The sequence below is a fragment of the Anthonomus grandis genome, chromosome 5 (assembly GCF_022605725.1).
Source record: "Anthonomus grandis grandis chromosome 5, icAntGran1.3, whole genome shotgun sequence".
Lineage (NCBI taxonomy): Eukaryota > Metazoa > Arthropoda > Insecta > Coleoptera > Curculionidae > Anthonomus > Anthonomus grandis.
In genome coordinates this window covers 22,113,670-22,135,635 of record NC_065550.1, presented here as the reverse complement: position 1 = coordinate 22,135,635, position 21,966 = coordinate 22,113,670, and the positions used below count along the sequence as shown (strand labels likewise).

Below are 21,966 nucleotides of genomic sequence, written 5' to 3'. Positions count from 1 at the left end.
GTGCCTAAAGTGGTATAATTTGACATCGAAAAGAAAAATGGATTCTAGTCACGGATAGTGCCAAATCAGGGGGAAATGATTAATTTTTGTTGGAATTTCGTGACGAAACTAAAAATATAAATTATCTCGAACGCATATTTTCTAAAATATGGTGCAAAAGAACACCTTTTTATTTAGGCAATAAAACTTAAAACTTTCTCTTTGCCTTTTAGAAGTCGTTGTTAAAAAAGGGATTTTTATTACAATGGGTGGTTAAAAAACTTTCTAATCCTTTTCATTTCAGGTAGAAAAGCACAGAAAGGTTTTTTATGAAAAAAACACATTAATACAAATTTCTCAGAACAAACTAGAAAGTTTGCTTCTTGAAGTAACAAATCCGTTATTGAAGAATATGAGTCACATCTTGATACATTCGTATGCTCAGCAGCCAAATATTTACGCTAATTATAATTGCACGTGGCCATAAAAGGTAAAGAAAAATATATTAAAGAAAATTTATCTCACAGCGCCTTAATTTAAATATTAGAAATACAAGGCCCTAATTTATTTTCCGTGTTTCTTGTTCCGGAAGGGCTCCCCGAGCCGCTCCCGAATTAGGAACTTTTTTATTTTTATCTTGCCGTTGAGAATTTTTTTTTCCTCCAATTAAAAACGCCACCCTCACAGTCTCCCGAGAAATAAAACTGGCTGTATAAATGCATTATGGTTTGCGGAAAATAAAAAGTGAAGTGACATAAGGCGGCCGGTTACCCTTGGAAACCGCCGCTGAATCACGTAGTAGAGAAAATGGTAGAAAATTGGATATATATACGCGGTTTGGATCTATTGGTTTATTGGTTTTCGACCCCCAGGGACACATATGCTTTCTAAGATTATCTGTTAGGCAATTTTTGAGTAGTGTATTGGTGATTTATTTTGGATTATGTAGGGAATAACCGAGGGTCTTACTTTTAAGAAACATAAAGAGAAACCACTTTTATAAGATATTTCTTTTTTAAACTAACTTTTTTTATTTGTCCTTACAACTTAATTAGAAATAATTTAATTCAACATGAGAATCCTATAATTTAAATATTGTAAGCATTAGATTAGCGGTAAATTAGTTATACAGATACTTAACGGGTTCTAGATATTAAAAATTTAAATACTAGGCACCTTAAATACTAACATATTATTTTATTATATCAAAAGTGTCATTGTATATCAGCTATTTAATCAAAACCTCTTTACTGTCTTATTCTTGCGTAATTTCTAAAGTTTGAAGAAAAGTGTCTAATGCCCATTTAAGTTATGACTTAAAATTAACTTCCTCTTTATATTAAGTTCACAAATAATAATCTTTTCAAATTGTTTATGGTTTGCATATTGTTATAGCTTATTTAAAAAAGCTTGGGTTCTTAAAATTTCACATATTCTACCTTGACCACAAAAATCTGGTAAAATCCGCGCCTGTAAACCCGTCAGACAAAACACACACGGGGTTTTCTACCTGACCGAGACCAGCTAGATATAAAGACCTTTATCTCTGTCAAGCTGGCTCGGAATTCCACAGCGGGAAGTCGAGCTCGAACACCAATCATGTGGCTTCCTTCAGCTTTTAAAAAAGATGCCTGTCCAACGGCCATTTCTGAGAGAGATCTGCCTCAGTTTTAGTTTGAGTGCTGGTTGTGACACATTTTTTTTAGGTTTTTTAGGTCAAGTTATTAGTTAAGATGGTTTAAAGGTAAGCGTTTTAAAATTACTAGCAATTTGCTAAAGTAATCGTATTAAGGTTTAATAAAATATTCAAATATTAATCCGATTAAGAAGTCGTATAAATATCATTATACAAAAATCGCAAAAGAAGTGCATATTTTCACTTTTAAAGCTATTTGTAGCGCCTTATGGTTCGCATAATAGGCTAGTCAGTTTTTGCAAATAAATAAATATAAATAAAATTTTCCAAAAGTATCCCTTTTCTCAATAGATTTTCAATTTGGCATATAAAATATAAATTTTGTGCGTGTTAAATGAAAATAAAAGTTAATTTTTTTTTGTTTAATATATCTTTCAGGCATCTAAAGTTATTCTAGTTTCTTTGTAGTAATTTTGTTACTTATTTAGAGCCATGTTTCAAAATATTAGCTTTATTAAATTTCTGCTTTTATAATCATTTCCTATGTCTTCCAGGCATTGAAAGTACTTCATATGTGATTCGATCATTTTAGCAATTCGAGATAATATAAAAAATCATTTTATTTTAGATATTTAATAATTTTTTCTTTTGGGCATTTAAACTACTTTTTAATTTTATCTTTTGCCGTAATGTCTTGAATTCTTAGATAAGTTTAAGAACTTGTCAATTTATTCAAAGTATTTGACTTAATTTTAAAACTCTTTCGTTCAAAAATCAAGAAAGTTTTCAAATTTTTGATAACTTTATTCTGATTTTTACCATTTTTAGAATGAATTAATATTTTTCTGTTACGTTTCACATTATGTTAATTAAAACCTCCTCATTTCTAGCTAAATATTTTACTTTCCTTCACATTGAATATTGACTCTTCTTCTTTTTTACATTTTTCTGTTTTGTATTTTAAGTTTAAAAATTTTCATAATTTGTTGAACCCCGGTACCAAAGTTCATCTTTGCACTAAACAAGAAATATATTTTAAAAAAGTTAAAATAAAGATGTAATTACGTGGTGACCATAGTTCTATATTAAAGATGATTTTATCGTTACATGTCAATTTATGTATATCTATATAGTAAATAATGATAAACAGTGGAAATATGTAAGTGCATTTTATGCTAAATAAATGTAAAAGCTAAATGAAGATACATAGCTACCCAAGTAATTTTAGTTTTCAAGTAGTTTTTTTTTCTTTTACTTTTTGTTATTTTAGTGATTTTTTAATACCATTTTATAATAAAAAAAATTATATTACGGTTCAAAATAATTTCTCTCATATGAACATTTTTCGTAATTTGATGTAGAATAGTATTTTCTCCAAATATATGATAAAAAAAAAATATTTTAAGTAGAATTTGAATTTCTCGATTCACTAAAGCCAATCTTGAATTCTTTTCAATACAGATATTAAAGATGTGTATGTATTAGTTAATAAATTTGACTAGATAAGTGATAGATTCTACTATTTTCAAAACCAATTTTCTCAGAAGTTTTTCATTATTTCTTTTTATAATAATGAAATATTCTTAAATTATATTATTCTACCCTAGGTATACTTAAAATAAGTTAACATTTGAAATTAATTTTATTTCACAAAATAATCTATGTTAAATATTTTGCCTTTATAATATTAAATTAGAATCTATTGCAATTCATTTTATTTAGAACTTTTATTAGAACTATATAATTTTGAACACTTTCTTTATAACTTCCCCATTAATATTCGCTTATGCTGGATTATGTCAATATGCTTAATCTTATTGAATGCGATTAATCTTTTAGTATTGCTATAACTTATGTTATTAAAAGAGTTTTTAGTTTAACAAAAAACAGTTTTAAGGTAAGCGTCTTCCAACTATTAACAATTTGCTATAATAATCATGTTAAGATGGACCGTAATAAAATATTCATCACATTAAGGAGTCGTACAAATATCATTATAAAAAATTCGTAAAAAAAGTGCATATTTCCATTTTTAAATATATTAGTAGCGGCTCATGGTTTGTATTATAGCCAAGATTATCTTAAGAAGAGATTTCTAATTTTGGAATTAAAATTTAAATTTTATTATGATTAAATTCAAATAAAATGCATTAAACATATTTTTTGTTTAATATGATTTTCAAGCATTTAAACTTATTCTGGTATTCTTCGAGTCATTTTATTAAATTTTTAGAGAAATATTTTTTTTATTACAGGCATTTAAAATAATTTTTCTTACTAATTTCTGCTTAAAAATAATTTAAAGCAGAAATTAATTGAGATTTAAAAAATTAAATGTCTTTTAGGCATTAGAAATATTTCTTTTATTTTTTAATCATTTCAAGTATTTCTTATTCTGTTTTCAGCATTTCACGTAATTTTACATTTTTCCCACATTTGAAAGAACATTTTATATTCTCAAGATATTTTAAATATTTTTTTTTTGTCTTTCAGTCAATTTAATTAATTGTATTTGTGATATTTAACATAATGTATAAAAATAAAATTAATTTTATTTCAGATATTTTTCCTTTTAGGCATTATAAATTCTTTTATTTTATTCTTAGATTTTACAATAATTTCACTGTATAAGCCATACTCACCTACTCAGAAATAAAACACTAAATAGGGTGTTTATTAATGTTAAAACATTGGCAATGGACATACAGTACAGCCAGTGGAATATAAAATTTGCAGGAAACATTGTTTTCCTGTTTTTATTTTAGTAATTTGTTAATAGCATTTTAAAATAACAAATTAGTAAAGAGTCAAAAATCACTTTTTTCGATGTCAATTTTAATTTTACAAATTTCGATACTTTTTTTTTTTAAAGACTACATTTTATTTATAATATGAATATTATCTAAACTTGGTTGTAAAATACGATTTTCTCCAAGAAACGTTATCATAAGCAGAATATGGATTCTCATATGACTTAAGCCAATCTTGGATTTTTCCAAACTTTATAAAAAGGTTCTCAAAAATTTGTTTTTATTGATATTAGAGTTTTCTTAAATTAAAATATTTTAGACTAGGTATACTTAAGCTTAAATAAGTAAAGAAATAAAGAGTATTCTATTTAAAAAAATAATCTATTTTAAATATTTTGTGTTAATACTATAAAATTAAAATCTACACCAATTTGATTTTACCATAGATATCATAACTACATTATTTTAAACAGTGTCTTTAAGACTTTCCCAATAATATTCACTTACGCTCTGTTAAGAAAATATGCATAACCTAATTGAACGCGATCAATTTTTTCATTTTACTTTATAAATTTACCATTAAAGCACTATTAACATACAGAGACTTATTTGTATTGGTAAAACTTGAGTTGATCTGCTTGTCAATAAATTATGTATTTTATTATTATGTAAGATGTACGTAGGTTTTAATTTACTATGTTCTAAATTTTTGGCTTGTCTTATTTTTTTTAAATATGTAAAATGTCATTAAAAATGATTTATTCACATGAAAAATGAAATTTTGTGAAATCTAAATATAATAGCAAAACCTTCAACTTAAAAAACATAATTCGTGATGTCTCCTTAAAATTTTTATGAAATATAAATATTAAACCTAAAGAAATACACTAAATATTTTCTAAAGCTAATTTTGCATTAAATCATAAAAATTACTTCTTAAGAAAAATGTGTTTTAAGAATGACTTTCTATCTCAATAAAAGCTGACTGCCATTTTATCTGCATATAGTCTAGAATATTAAAAAAGAACAAACAATAATTCTTTAGACTTGTAGAAGTAATTAAAGAACGCAGTCCGAAATCGTACAACGAAAACAAATCGATATAGAATTCTTGTTAATTGTTATCGCAATGTGTGGTCTCTCGCTTGGCGCGATTGAACTTGCGCTGCGGCCGGTTAATAAAAGAAGAGCAGAGAGCAAAAAAAACGAAGAAGTGAAACAAAAGATGGTTTATGGAGCCTCCGCTGCGATTTTTTTCGTTTGGTAGAGTTTATCTGATATCAGATTCAGGAAGGCTAATATTAAATCGATTCGGTTGTTTATAGGTCTCATATTTCGTGTGTTATTTTTCAAGCTCGCGGTTATTATATTTTCGAAGGAATTGGTTTGCCACGTTTACCTTATTATTACTAAGATTATACTTTCGTATCAAAGTAACATTAATTTATATTTTTTTTGAAATTCTTTATAATTTACATGTTAATATATTATATACACTCAAGCTGAAATAAAAAACATTTAAAGGATCTCTATTTTACAAAAAAAAGTATAAAATTACATTGTTATTGCTAACAATTGACATCAATTTAAAGAATCGCTTTAAAATAATAAAATAAAAAATATTACTTCATAAATATTCAATTATTTAATTATAAATGAATGTGCATAACTTAACTGGATACGACTAACCTTTTATTAGTATTTTTTTAAATCCTCAGTATTCACTTTTGGACTTTATTATTTACCTTAATTTTTAACTAAATTTCATCAAACTGAATAATAAACACATATGCGTATATTTGTAAAATTTGTTTTGGTCAGCTTACCAATATTTTGCATATTTTATTAATATCTGTCCAATATTGTACACAATTAATGTTACTGCCTCAATATTTGTTTTGTTTTTACAATAATAAAGTAATAAATAAATATTAGAGTCAATTTATTAAAGGCTGCAACAGCAATAAAATTTATTTTATACGCCATTCGATTGGATTTTAATGATATTATGTGATTAATATTATTGCTCTAATACCAATTTATATTAGGCTCGTAGCTTTTTAGCAAGAATTATCAAAATAAATTACAGATTTGTTCGGTTTTGTTTGTTTAATAATTAAATTAAATATTTTTAAAATGTAGCAAATCAAGATAATATTAAAACGGAATGACCTCCTTCAATAAATATTTAATAACACGCTTGAAAGCAGCAATTCTTATATTATAACTGGTTTCGGTTCTTATTGTACTTGAGAGTTTTAAATTATACCTCTATAACTACAGACGTGCCAAAGATTAAGTGGGTGTTTCGTAACACGTATGAAAATAATAATTAGGCAGATTAAATCGGTTTTTAAATAGTTAGGGTTTTACTTTTGCTGAATATGAGCTGCGTTCTTAAACTATTATTATTGTTTTAATATTGTAGGAAAAGTATGGTATTGGCTTATCTGATTTTAAAAGAACTGCTCTAGCTTTTAAAAAATTGATTACAATATTTTTTTTTTTTATTCTGAAAAATTGTAAAATGCATAACTTATTTAAATACGATTGACCTCTGTTTATAAAATACCGTGCAAATATATGTTAGTCGCACAAAGTAGCACCACAGCAAACTTGACTCTAAAAATGGACAAATTTAGTTATGCCTCCTTTTCTACTTAATTTTTGCTACTTCATATTTATCATTAGGTAACACTGTTTTGACCCTATATGGTCCTTTAAGCTTACTACCTATTTTTGATAAACAAACCTGCAGCAAAAGATTATATCTTACATTTATTTGTAATAAACATTTACTTATGCCTTATGCTAATTCTCGTATTTTGAGTAAAGAAGTACTCGTATTATCTTCGTCTAAAAATTGATATATTAACATGTTTATTTTCAATAAGTAAATTACTTATTTAGTATCCAATAGCAGTTGAAAACTAGCAAACTTGTGTAGTACTTTTGGGAATTGGCAATAAACTCGTTGCAGAAATTTAGCAGCATAAGAGATAAAACCTCCAACCAGGTATCCTAGGTATTAAACTTAAGTTTTTTAAGAAACCTCAAGAAATTTGAGGTTTTTTATATTAAATTAAAAGAGATTTGTCAAAACTGATAGAATAATTTTCAAATAATATAGCCCCTTACTAATTGAAGCAGAAAAAATCAGTATATCGTCGATATAGACAACCGCAAAATTTGTATTGTAGGTGTCCAAGAGCTTTCTCATTAGCACCCTGATGAACAAAAGAATTATTAGCAAATCTAAATAGCATAGTCAAGAACTCGTAGTGGGCTGAGATACACAAGCCGTTTTCTCAATACTATTCTGACTAACAGGTATTTGTTAAAAACCTGAAGCCATGTCAATAGTTTAAAAATAGAGGGCACTCTTAATGCGATTAAATGTTAACGGATAATTGTCTAAAATACTTTTTTCAGTCAGAACCTGAATCAAAGACAAAAAGGAACAATCTTACCATTTTTGGTGTCCTTTTGGCCTTGCGACAATACCTGCATCTCTACCAAATTCCTCCACCTTTCTTCATATCTGGGTTTTCTAGTAGAAGCTTGCTTTTCTTTATCAGGACAACATTGCAATATGCCTTGATTTCTACAAGAAAAACACATAACGGATTTTCCGATTTTGCCAACGCGCCGTTTATTTACAGATACAACATGTAACATTCACTCAACATTGATTAGCCTCATGTCCAAGTTTGCCACAGACACGCCTGCCCATAAACGATTGTTCCTTCTTGTTTGGAGGAAAGACTCGATGCTTTAAACTAATTTGGTGATCAGTTGGACCGTTTACCTGTCGACCCTCTTAATGCAATGCAAACACTTTTGCAATGGCTTACGCAGCATTTAAGGAATATTCTAATGTCCAAGAACTGCTTCCTCGGACATCTCCATAAGGTCAACAGGTTTTAAATTGTCAATAAAACTTCTGTGCAAATATCTTTCCTTGTTTTGCTCAAAGATCTAAAGCAAATAAGCCGATCCTCTGTCATAAACCAATCTCTTTAAGTGTACACAATAAACTAGTCATTAACATAATTCCCGATAACTTTTGCATTTTAACAAACTCATCAACTTAACAGCACCAGTCTTCCGGATTAGTTGATTGTGATCCCACTTCTGATGTTACACAATTTTTGTTTTGTTTTCAGACCACATTTTAACACTTGTTAATACAAGAAATGATAAAATGAGATTTTTCATTTAAAATAAAGCTAAAATCTCTGTCTTGTCCTTTTACACTCGAGAGATCATGGTGACATCATGTCTTAATTACTCTGATCATCGTTATCAATATTTGTCTGCCTTGACGTTCAAGAAAACCTTCTTGCAGACCATGACCAATGATTTCTTTGGTTTGATCCACGAATTGATACGTTAGTTTGGTGTTCTGTACATGATATTCGCAGCATTATTCTTCAAATACCCTAATTTAAAAAAAAAATAGTGAAATAGTCTGGAGCAGACATATATTATCTCAGATCGGTTTGAATGTGAACTTTTATTTTTAAATTCCATTTACCCTTTTTATGTAAAACAAATTTCTGTTTCAGGTGCTAACGGGTTAAGGAGGCGCGGCCGTCAAACGTACACCAGGTACCAGACGTTAGAGCTCGAGAAGGAATTCCACACCAACCACTACCTGACTAGGCGGAGAAGGATAGAAATGGCGCACGCGCTTTGCCTGACAGAGAGACAAATTAAAATATGGTTTCAAAATAGGCGGATGAAGCTCAAAAAAGAAATACAGGTAATTTATATAATAATTATATACCTATTTTTATTTTATTTTTAATATTGGGGATCTGGAGTGAGTCGATTTTTTATATTTGCTACATCTCCTTAATTATTTTTAGAATTTCTATATATTTGCAAAAGCATCTTATATTTTTAGTAAATTCAATTTTATTAATTATTTTTTAGCTTGCTCGTATTATTCAATTCATATTAAATTTATCGACAAAAAAATTATTTCGACAATCTACCAACCTGTAGTACAAAATCTAAGACGTTTTTTCCCTCTAGCAATCTTATGTCTTGGAATGTAATAAAAAACGTTTTTATTTTCGTTCTTCTAATCACATATTTGGACTCTAGTATATTCTTTAGGATGTACAAACACCTGTTGGCTAACTTTAGGCGTTTTCCGATTTGAATGTGATTGTGGGATTGTTTTACATTTTCGGAGTTATATATGTCCATGGGCACATTTTGTTCTATTCTAGCTCTGCCTGGTCTTGAGACATGCATATATTTTGTTTTGACCTCGTTGGCTTTAAGCCCTATATATGGTACTTCTTTTTCAATTCTATAAAATAGCTCTTTAACTTTTAAGACGTTTAAGGTCGCCCCTTCCATATCGTCAAAAATACTGAGATTTAATGTTGACTTCTCTTACTACTTTCTACAATACGATAATAAACAGCGTAGGTGATGCGTTTTTCTATTTCAGACTTGTAATCACCTGAAACACATCTGAGAGGTCATCACCAATCTTTACTCTGCACCTAGATCTTTCCATACAAGCCTTTGTTACTCTGATTATTATGGTTACGTGGGATGGCAAACTTTTTCTTTATTTCATTGTATGTCATACATTGACCCTTTTTACGCTGTAACATGCCTGCTGAAAATTTATAGATATTTGGTGGAGTTCTTGGTTTAACACCCAAGTTTTCTCTAGCAATGGTAAGGAACTGGTCCAACTCCCAATATTTTTTTTCCGGTGAAGGAGGTTAGTCTTAGAAGAATTACGTTCAATAGCACTTTATAGGCTACATTGATTAGTGCTATTCCTTTGTAGTTTTTACAGAACGTGCTGTCTTTTTCTGGATTATTGTAGTAATATTCTTCTTCCAGTAATCAGGGACATCTTTCTTTTCCGATAGGGTTTTAATGAGATTTTGCGGCTGTGTTATAATAGCATCGCCACCATATTTAGGATTCAGCTCTGCTTAAGTCTCCTGCAGGAGCTTTATTATTTTTTAATTTCTTTATTACTTTTATAAATTTCTTTTTAGAAGTGTCTTATTTGGGTTGTTCCGTAGCCAGCACATCCAGAGCTTGCTTCTCTTTACCTGTTCTTTCATCAAGCAGTTGACAAAAGTAGTTTTTTCATGCAATATTTTCACTTTGTCAGTTTTTGGATCGCCATTTTCCGTCTTTAAGATATTGTCGATCTTGGGTATGAATCCTGCGTAGAGCGTAATTTTTAATGCGTTTTTTTGAGTGCATTTTTCACATGTTATGAATTAAGTTTTTCCAAAGTTCATGTTTAAATCGACTTTAAGCTGTGTAAACAGCATATAATTTAGTCATAATTCTAATCTCTCCCAGGTTGTCTGTTACTAGAACTATATCATGGGCAAATCACAGATGATAGAGCATTTCGCCGTTAATACACGGTATAGTCGTGGAAGCATTGCTTGTTCTGCTTTTATCAGTTTAGAGTACCGATAGTCTATGCGCCTTCTACAGCACTTTTATAACACTGTTTGTTCCGATCGTTTCGAATGCTTTGCAAAAATCGACAAAGGCCAGGACCAGAGTCGGTTCTATTTGTGGAGCCTTTTATACAGTTAGTACAAAAGTTTCTCCTAAAATCCGACTTTGCTGGTAAAAGTCCAATTTTTTTTTTATTGATTTGCTATTTAACTTTCTGTCTTGCAATTCTCTTTTTTGCCTTTTTAAAATTTTCTTTTCTAGGGTGCGTAGTCCCTTGATTTTTTTCCTGTTCTCGTTTCTGGGACTTTTTATAATTTTGAAACTAGCAGTGTCTCTGTTCTCTATACCATTTTTGAAATCTTAATCACACGAATGGTTATTGTGTTGCCTCTTAGGTTTTTGCTCCACCACGTTTCTAGCTACCTCTGCAATTATTCCAGATATAAACTTCCAATGTGCATCCATATCAATATTTTATGTGGAGTTAGTAATTTCTCTGATATATCGCCCTAGTTCTCCCTAATACCTTATGTCTGTCTGTTGTAGCCTTTCTTTATTCGACTGAGGAGAATGACAATTGGTTTGCTTGTAATTCTGACGTTAATTTTGGATTTGACTAGATGACTAAGTAAATTGTCATATCTTCATGAATTCTGACAGATCTACAAAAACTGGAGGTCGCCTAATAACCTTTATGTATTATTAAGGAAAATGAATCAGTATGTACTCAACGTTCATTTATACATGCAATGTCAAACAATTGTTCATTAAGGACTATCTCTAACTTTGATATAACTTGATTTCATCTAAAAAATACGTCTCTGAATTTTGACCCAATAATAAAAAAACATCCTGTGTATTTTGATTTCTTTTTGCTTTTAATTCTATTTAATTTAAGACAAAATGCCTTATTTCCTTATTACCCTTTGTCACCTATTTTTTCACAATAGAGTTTTTTAACGTATTTTATCTTACTAATTTAGCAACAAGAGAGTGTTGTAAAAAAGTTTGCACAACACTTTTGATTCGAAAATATTTAATTCGCATTTAAATTTAAAATAAATTGGCGTCATTTTAAAAATAATAAAATCAGTGTTGTATTTTTTATTTATTAAAACAAAATAAATCTAGGTGAGAACAGTGTAGTGAAACTTAAAAAGCTAATATTCTCATTATGTACTTCATTATGGTTTAATTAAAAATGCAAAATAAAAATAGGAACTTAAAAATGGTACCGGAATTAAAATAAAATCCAAGAACGCCTGCATTTTGTTTTCTTTGTTTTATATTGGTAATATACTAGTAAATACTCTTTTTCTAATTATGTGTCTAAAGAAGGAAGATATTAAAGAACCGCCCTGTAAAAAAATATGTGATAATTTATTACACAGAATTTTGACTTAGAAGATTTATCTGGCACTTTCACCATTTTAGTTCCTTTTTAAAATAGTCTTAGTACAAGTTTTTTTTCTTTTAAACTAAAACTACTTTCGACAATTTTCATTGACAGTAGTTCTTGTTGTAGGCAATAAAAGAACTAAACGAACAAGAGAAACAAGCGCAAGCGCAAAAAGCGGCGGCCGCGGCAGCTGTAGTTGCACAGCAGGTGGATCAAAACTAGTTAATTGCCCCCCTCCCTCTCTCCAGTGATAATGGCGGGATGTACGGCTGCTGAGTTCATTTACTGATAAGGTAAGTGAGCTTTCAGCCATTAGAACAGCAATACCAAATTTAGCCACGTCTCGATATACGATATACGTAAAAAAAAAACAAATAATATACTATGCCAATTTTGTATTATACATAATAAGAATTGCCCAGCATTAAGTGTGTCTAATTTTTTTTATTAGTTTTAATAAACTGAATACGTACCTTGCCTTAAAAAATTATTTTAGAGCAAATAAGTAGATACTCAAAGAAAATATTTATTATTGGCTAAAATGTACTTGAGTCCCATTTTCTTGAGAGGAGGGGGGCAGTTACTTTTTTCCCTTACGTCTGCAGGTTAAGTATAAAGTAGAATTTCGATACTGTAAAATTAACAATAATAAATAACTAAGGATAGTAGGCTTATACCGTAAACAACCTTTATAATGTTTTGCAAAAAATAAAATTGGTTTTATTTGTATAAATTAAATAATTATCCATTTTAAAAAATGATTTTTCTTTGTCAAACGTTATGTCTACAATTTTAAATTACATTTTAGCATATTTTATTAAAATTATACATTATATCGCAGATTCGAGGCTTATTACTGCAACAGTATGAGACACGAAGTGGGTTAAATTAATGCAAAGTTTAGCAATTTAATACCAAAGTATTTTTTTTTTATTTCAATCTAAATGCTTCTCTGAAAATGATTTTTACATTATTTAACATTAATTTTTTAAAGAAGTTCTAAATGATTGTCAAGCTTTATTTTAAAAATTCAAGGCGTAGTCTCTTGAGGCACTGTTTTTTTTCGTAAAACTACTTATTATAACTATTTCATACGCAAGTTATTTGAATGATATTTATTATTATAAAAAAGATTTAAGCCATTATTAAATCAGATAAGTATTTACCAAAAATGCTTTAAAATGACGTTTATTATTTTTGCTTTAAGTGTCTAATGGTACTTTTCTTTTAATTAATAAATTTATTAAGTTATTAAAATTTCATTTATTAAAAATGTTAATTATTTAACTTATTTCCAGAAGCACTAAAATTTATTTAAATTAAGAAGCATTTTATTTATCATTAAATTGCTAAACTTTCTCCAATATAACCAAACTTAAAAAAATTGGGATACCCTGTATATTAAAAAAACATCAGCAATTTTTAAAACATTTTTTCAATATGTGTCTGTTAACAAAACTAAATTTGGTTATTAATCACAAATATATACAAAGTCAAACCCGTTACAAAGGTTAACTATTTATTCTCGGTTTAATTTAATAACAGAAGAATAGAATATAATAATAAAAAATATATTTTTATATTTTTGACAATCATTGTGCTGCCTATTAATTTTACTACTTTTAATAAGTTTGAAAAAATTTATTTTTGGCTTATTTTGAGTTGTTTTGTGCTAATTTTGATCTTACAATTATATAATTTAAGTAAGTTCAAAATTTTTTTGAACTTGAAAAATTAGTGTTGTATTAAGTTTTGTTAATTAATTTTAATAAGGTTTTTTTTTTATTTTAAAAATTGTTATTGCACATATTTTATTATGTTAAATAATATTTGTAATAAACTTTTTGTAATACTACTTAAAAATATTTAATGTAAAACTGTTTGAATACTACACAATTTTTTTAATGTAAATAAAAAAAAAATGATTTTTTTTTTAACATTAATGAATATAAACATTACTAATTTTAATTATTAAATAAAGGAGATGTGAAATATTTACTATAATTATTAATCTCTATTTTAATAAACGATAATTTGGAATATACCTCGCATTTATACTTTATTAAATTTCAAAAATATATTCAATTGAAAGTTGTGGTATTTATTTTTGCTTGTAAATTAAGTTTTAATGTTTTTTTTGTAAATTTTATTTAAAAAAAATAATTTTAGTGATGTCTTAATAAAACATATAAAATTATTACAGGTCAAATAAATACATGCAAAATTTTTGTATTTTTATATTATAATCTAAAATCCTACATGGCTAACCTTTGTAATGGTAATTGTATAAAACCCTATATATTTGTATAAATAAAAAATTATTGTATAAATAGTATTGAAAATTTTTTACATATAGTCTAGTTAGAATTGTAATTTTAGATTTTCTTTGAGTATCTATACTTTATTTTTACATTAAACGAGTATACTTAAATATAAGTAAAATATTAATAATTTATTGAATAAATATGGTTTGTAGTGCAATTCTTCTAATGGTTTATAAAATGAACCAAAAAGTACATATATTTATAATTTATTTGTAAATAGTCTAAGATTAATTCGCAAATTAGTGGTTAAACTTGGTAATGTTCCTTTAGTTAATAGTATTGTACTTATTTGTCTAGTAAATATAAAAATACTACTTTAAAATTAAAAAAAAAAACATTGTAAGATCGTGCGTGTGTCATAAAGTACCTCCTCGAATGTATTTAAAATTATTTCTTTTAGTAAAAAAAAAATTACGGAAAAAATCATATTTTTATGTTTCGGTGATGTTTTTTATTTACATAATTAGATTATGATCTCTGATGTTATCATGTATACGTAACTTATACCTTGTTTTGTTAATATGTTTTTTCTTTGCATAGAAAAAGCGTAGCCATTTTATATATTATAAAAATGTTTTGTTATTTTTTTTGCCAAATAAGTTAATAAATTTAATTTAAAGAATTATTGAGGCGTATTTTTTTATGTGTTTTTCGCTTCGAAAAAAGAGATAATTTTTGCAATTAATTTTAACTTCGTCATACTTTAGAAATATTTTAATCTTATAATAAATTTCAAAAACTTATAGAATATTTTTTTTAATATTTCAATTAGTTCTGAAGTTAATAATATTTTTACTGTCTTTTTTATTAAATATTTGATAGCTTTATTAATACTTGGGAGGCAGAAACACCAATTACCAATAATTTACAATTGCGTAAAGCTTCTATAAAAAGTTAGAGTTTCTTGAATATCTTAGCATTTGCTGTGTAAAGTCAGAGATATTAAAGAAAATAATTAAGCAAAATAATAATAAGACAACCCATGACGTCAAAGGTTACTTCCTTTTAATTAACCCACAATTCAACTACTTTTATTTGTTTTGCATTTATATATTTTTATTTTATTACTGGGCGGAAACTCGTTTTACTATATAGCTACTGCCACTTTAAATATATTTTTTTGCTTTATCTTATTGGGACTTTTAAATCAAATTTTGAAAAAATCAAGTTTTTAACTATGATAATACTGCTGCGTTTAATAATTAACGCTCTATACATTTGATAAAAAAATATCAATCAATCATCAATTATCAATTTTTTTCAATTGTTTTTTCTCTTCCATATCTCTTGTCTCTCTAGAGCATTAAGTTTCTCGTATATTTTATCTCATTTTTTTTCCTTACGAGTATCATTTCCAAACCCGTTTTTTTCAGATTTTAACTAAGTGAATGATTACTGTGGGTTCGGTTATTTCACAATTAATTTAAGTTTACTATTTAGATAACAAAATATATAAAAATATGTGGGGCTTAATTATTGTAAGTTACAGATTGAATAGGTGAAGATAAACAAAAAGCGAATTGAAAACCATGCTCTGCATGATTCTTTGGTGCTACTCTGCATACATAGTTATAATCAATAATAATTAGGATATATTTGGTAAACATTGTTAAAGTAGTCAAATCTAATTTTTGAACTATTGTCCTTATTTTTAATTTAACCCTTAACAACTATTCCAAACAAAAAATCGCAACAACTATTGATGGGTCAGTATGACCCACTGTATTATTTATTTAAAAAAAGGTAACGAAACAACGTATTTTCTAACATAAAAACAAAAATATTTTAACAGAAAAAAAACTTACTTAGTGTAGTTAGGACAAACTTTTATTGCACATTGTTGACAAATAGGCTTTTTACAATTATTGCAAACAGTATTTGTTTTTCGGTCCTTTGACAATGGGCATATGGCACATCTTTTTCGCTTGGACGTTGTTCTATCAGCGAGTGACACAGGAGGTTCTGTGTAATCTCAGTGTGAAATATATTGGAGCCCATTTCTCGAACCTTTCGAGGTACCTTTGTATTTCCTAGTCTTTTTATGACGAACGGCTTGCATAACGATACCCCTAGCCGCTTTAGAAAATCATAGCGCGTAATTCTTGTTTCATTAGATGCACAGTTATATAAAACATAACTATTAATTCCAGCAATATTCAATATTGCATTAAATGCCATTGGCCAACGTCTTGTTCTGCTTTCGTTTTTGGAATTTGGCCTGCTTGTTCAGTTTTTGGAACAAATGATACCTTGGTAATCGCCGGAGAAAAACCAAACAGTAAACTTTTAGGTTGTCGCTTACGGCTGGGTTGAAATTCTGGTGGCATTTGACGTTTATTTTTTTTTAGAGTGCCTACATAAGTAAGCTTATTATTCAGCAGCTCATTTACTATTCAATCAATTAAAGAGTACCAGTTGTCAGCAGTTATATTGCGGTTGGTACCCATTATGTGCTTTGTCAAACGAAGCACAACCTCCGAAGGATTCGAAAAACGTTTTTCTTTAGGGGTCCGATCTCCAAATTGGGGCACCTGTATATACTTCGGCGTTCAACATATAGTGGGTCTTTGAATGCGTCAGAATTTGTACTTTCAAGCCATACTTAGCTGGTTTACTAGGGATATACATACGAAATCTGCATCTACCCTTAAAGGGTACCAACATCTCATCCAGGGTAACATTATCACCAGGGTTATACATTTCCCGTGCGTTATCCACAAATGTATTAAAAACTTCTGAAATCGGTGCCAGTTTGTCCAATTTGATCCTTTCCTTCCTGGTTTGTAAATCATCAAAACGTAAACAACAAATCAAAAAAGAAAATCTTGCAAGGCTCATTGTAGCTCTAAAAATGTATCTTCCTGTTCCATCAGTATACTACATTGACCTTAGATCCTCATGACCAGACTTGAATAAGCCTTGAAGATATAAAAAACCAAAAAATGCTTTTAGCTCTTCTTCACTTGTTTTGGCAATAAACGTTGGTTGAAATTTTCTTCTGGCAGCCCTACGTCTTTTGAAACTTTTATATTTGGCCTGACAAGGTCCAATTTTTATATTTGTAAATTTACAAACTATCTTTAGGATCTTATCATTTATAAGTAAGTTCCATGCTGACTCAGGTGACTTGGGTCGATTGGACAATGCAAAGCCCTTCAAACCTGATTTAGTGTAAATAATGTTATGAGCTGCTGCTCTTCCACGTGTTGCTGCTCCTTTTGACCATCTTGTTCTATCCTTTCCAACCCAAGACATAAAATTAATTAGAGGTTGATCTTCTTCAGAATCATCATTGCCAGAAACCCCAGAAGCCTCACTCGGAGAATTATGTTCACTAAATAGCTCGCAGTCCTCTTCAGAATCATCGCTTTTATCTCCATCCTCCAAAATTTCAAAAGAGAGTCCTGTTCATTCTCAGCAATTTCCAAGGGCACATTGGCGCCATTTTCATCATCCGTGAACTCATTAGTTTCATCCACGTTTTCGAGGTCCTGCAAAAATCGTCATTTTCTATAATGTCTAAAAGCTCCGCATCCGTGTATAATTTGGAATTCATTTTTATGGATAACTAGATAGAAAAATTAAAATGAACACTTCTTCGAAACAATTTTTATGCAAAAAAAACTTACCAAAATAATTATTTCATAGTACTAAATTGAAAATATTTATAACGCAACAAATACCGCTGGGTCACTTTGACCCATTTTCGTAAATTCGGCCACAACGAAGCTGCATTCCTACGTAGTTAATGTGCTGCTAAAAGTAAACACGCGCGCTAGACAAAGTCGTGAAGCCTTGCCCCCAAGTTACAAAATTGGAGGGGGAAATTTCAGTTTAAAGGCGTCTCTGGGTCAATTTGACCCCGTCAATAGTGGTTAGGGTTTAACATGTCATTTTTATTGGGAAGTATATTGAAGCATTATCAATTGCAAACTAACAATAATACATATTCTGAAGGCTTATATTAGATATAATGTGTATAGAGCTGAATAACGTTTCATCATGCATAAATCGTATTAGATCCAACAGTGTTCTAACAGTAGATATGTTGGGAATATCAACACTGGACTGACTGAAGTATTCTCAGTTTTTCGCTATGTAAGTTGTTTCCAGATATCTTCTTTTCTTTTGATAATACTCTTTACACAAAATCTTTGCCTCTATTCAATGTATAATATGATCATTGGACCAATCAAGTTTTGCTATTTCTGATCTGGAAATCTCTCCTATTTAGGTTCACTTTGTCCTGACTTCCAGTGGTCGCTTTTTTATCGCGAATGTATGAATCTCCGCATTCACAGGAGATTTGATATACGCAGTTCTTGATGTTCAGAACGAATTCTGGCTTGGTCTTCAATACTAAACCTTATCTGGTTGGCTGCGAAGGCTTGATGTTGAATTTTTTGACTTTTTAGAAGCTTTTTTGATGTAAAAAATCGTTTAAAAATCTGGTAGGGGCATCCACTTACTATTGTTCTTTCTTTGTTATGTAGCTGCTTTTCTAATGGTTGTCTTTATTAGTTTGCCTGTTATTACATATTGTGTCTGCCCTCTTATATAGGGTTTTAATAATTCCCACCTTTGTTAAACCAGGATGATTACAGTTGAAGTATAGATATTGTCCTATGGGTGTTGGTTTGGAATAGACTGATGTACTTATTAACATTGTTTATTATTCTTTGTAAGATTATCTAAAAAGGGAAGTACTGACTTAGTTTCCAACTTTATCGTGATACTTGGCCTAATGTTAATAATTTGTTTGTTAGCTCTATATCACTTTTGTTTCAAATAATAAATAAAATTAATAAAAAAATAAATAAGATCAATATATCAAAACCACATCTTGGGTTTGGATAGAGCTGTCCTTATAGCGTGCCTTATGGCTACCACTGGAGAAAACGACGAGCCGATTGGAAGTCCTTCATCCTGAATATAAAACCTATCTTTTATTTAAAAGATGGAGTTAAGAAGACAAGCCTCCAAAAGATATGTCATTCTCTCCAGTGGAAATCCAGTGCGTTCTTCAAGTGTTGCGTTCTACTTAAGTTTTTCAATAATGCTGTTAAGGGATTCGATAGGCACATTTATACAAATGTGACTTTTAACAACAATGCTGATTAGCTTATCGAAATGTCTAACGTTAATGGCCTAAAGAAGTTCGACGAAATGAGCTTTCGTGTAAGGGAGTCCGTGTTCCCTTGTAGTGGCTGAAGCATGCTCAACTGGAGTGAGTTTGGTCTGCCGTGCATGAAATAGCTACCGTGAATACTCTTTAGGAGCTGTGGTGTGTGAGTTTTAGTTAGGTATTCACTTTTATTCTAGACTTCTTCTTGCAGGTCCATATTCACTGCGTAGAATTTGATGTTGGTGTTCCTTTTTAGATCTTTAAGTACAGTTTATTTCTACCTGAAGATAATTCTTTTTGGTGGTTTCTATACTAGTTGGTTCAGAGTACTTCTAATTTCCTAGCGAAATTTGTCTGCTTCCGCGCATGTCATCTTACATATTAGTGATAATATTTAGGCCCGATGAGTTTTCTTCACAAGTGGGAGAAAAGACCGAGAATATTTTTGTATAGTCCCATTTTAATCAGTTTAAGGTTTTGATGTTCTCCAAAGAAGATCGATGTGGAATATTTGGAAAAAAAAATTTATAGTGGAATAATAAAATTTATGATGAAGGTGAAAAGGTCATTCAGAAAATAGAAAAGAAATTTAAACTCTTAAGTTCTTTTGTTCATTAGGCTTATTCTATATTAAAGTTTTAAATATTTAGTCTATTTCTGTATTTAGATTCATATTTTTTAATAACTGCGACCTTTGCGAAGAGTTTGTGATCATTTAGTTTAGTAAGTTTGGTGCTCTAATAATAGAAGTATTTGGGATTTAGGACATTTCTTAAGAATTAACTTCTTTATTATCCCTTTTTTATTTCAATATTTTGGTATTCTATGTTATCTATTAAAATTAATTTATGGACATTGATTTTGTTAAAATAATAAATTAAATTTTCTTTAGCGATTTAAATATTAATCAAGACGAATTTTTATGTTAATTTCAATTTTAATCGACTAAACTTATAATGATTTTAATACTTTGGTGATCGGTAAATACCAATAAAATCAACCCAATATAGTTCTATTGCAGGGATCTTGTTCACACTTTAAAATAAATACTAAATTTAGTAATTTTATTAAAAAGAAAAGAAACCCTATTTAGCCAATATTTTATTATTTCTTATTCATCTTCTTTGTCATTACCAATTATTTCAATGAAAGAGACATCATGATAATTAAATATCTGTATATAAAGACTGAAATATTTTTTTGTAAGATACTTAGTGAGACAAAGAGGAGCTTTATGTATTAATCGTATTTTTAACTACCACTATGATCATCTGATGATTTTTTTATCACTCACTAATTAATAAGGTTCATATCCCATTCATCCGATAAGATTTCTTGTATTGACTATATTATTCACAAAGATTCTGATATTCCTGTTTATCTAGATTTTTTAATTAGGCTAATCAATTAAAATTTCATGATCGATAAAAATATACATTTTATTAAGATTTTTTTTTATAAAGTTTAGTAAAAGACATTTAGTGCTATGATCTTTATATTTTTATTTCTTATTTACCCATTTTCCAAAATTATAATATTTGGTAACAGGCAACATTTAATAGCTTGCGATTACAGCTTGTTATCCGTTTGAAAGGTAAGTCTCAATATCATAGTATCACCTTAAAATCAATAATTCATTAACTATTTTTGAACCTATTTTTAGAAAACATTTTTCAAAAAAAAGTTGATATAATATAGTAACGTCCAAGAATCATGTTCTATCTATAAGGTGATGACTCACGTCAAAGTGCAAGATTTCAGCAACCATTTAGAAAATTCTCATGAAACAAACAGCATTTTATTAAGAAAACTATGGTTAACAAATAATGTTAAAATTGAAGAAGCAGTCCATGCTTGCAGTGGAGTTAATATGTCAAAGGGTAACTAAAATAGTTTCGGTCATCCTCCACTAAATTTAGTGGAAATATTGTTAAAAGTTTTAAACTAATACAGGCAAAAGTTTTCGAGAAAATGGACTTTTAAACCAGTGACGTTCAAAAACCATGTTCCGTCTTCAAGATGATCATTCACATAAAAGTCCAATATCTTAGCAATCATTCTCATAAAACAAATAGCATAGTATTAAAAAAACTATGCCTTACAGACAATGTTAAAAGTTCTAAACTAAAACAGGTAACAGTTTTGGAGAAAATTGACTTTTTGTCTAGTGACGTTCAAGAATCATGTTCCATCTTCAAGGTAATGACTCACATCAAAGTGCATGATCTCAGCAACCATTGGGGCAATTTTCAATAAACAGTAAAATATTAAGAAAAGTATGCTTAACAAATAAC

General features: G+C 28.8%; 1 protein-coding gene across 4 annotated transcripts in view; it reads left to right on the top strand.

Annotated features, from left to right (window-relative positions):
- Positions 1-21,966, top strand: part of LOC126735955 (homeotic protein ultrabithorax) — a 405,066-nt gene that overhangs the window by 235,235 nt on the left and 147,865 nt on the right. For 2 of the 4 annotated variants that reach the window (XR_007660561.1, XR_007660562.1), the window contains exons 3-4: positions 8,934-9,130; positions 12,350-12,516. Coding sequence is in view for 2 of the 4 variants with exons in the window: in XM_050440079.1 (XP_050296036.1) it covers positions 8,934-9,130; positions 12,350-12,445 (293 nt within the window). In the remaining 2 variants the exon portion in view is untranslated. Of the gene's footprint in view, positions 1-8,933; positions 9,131-12,349; positions 13,533-21,966 lie in introns of those variants that run through there. The other 2 variants (XM_050440079.1, XM_050440080.1) reach the window with 2 other exon arrangements.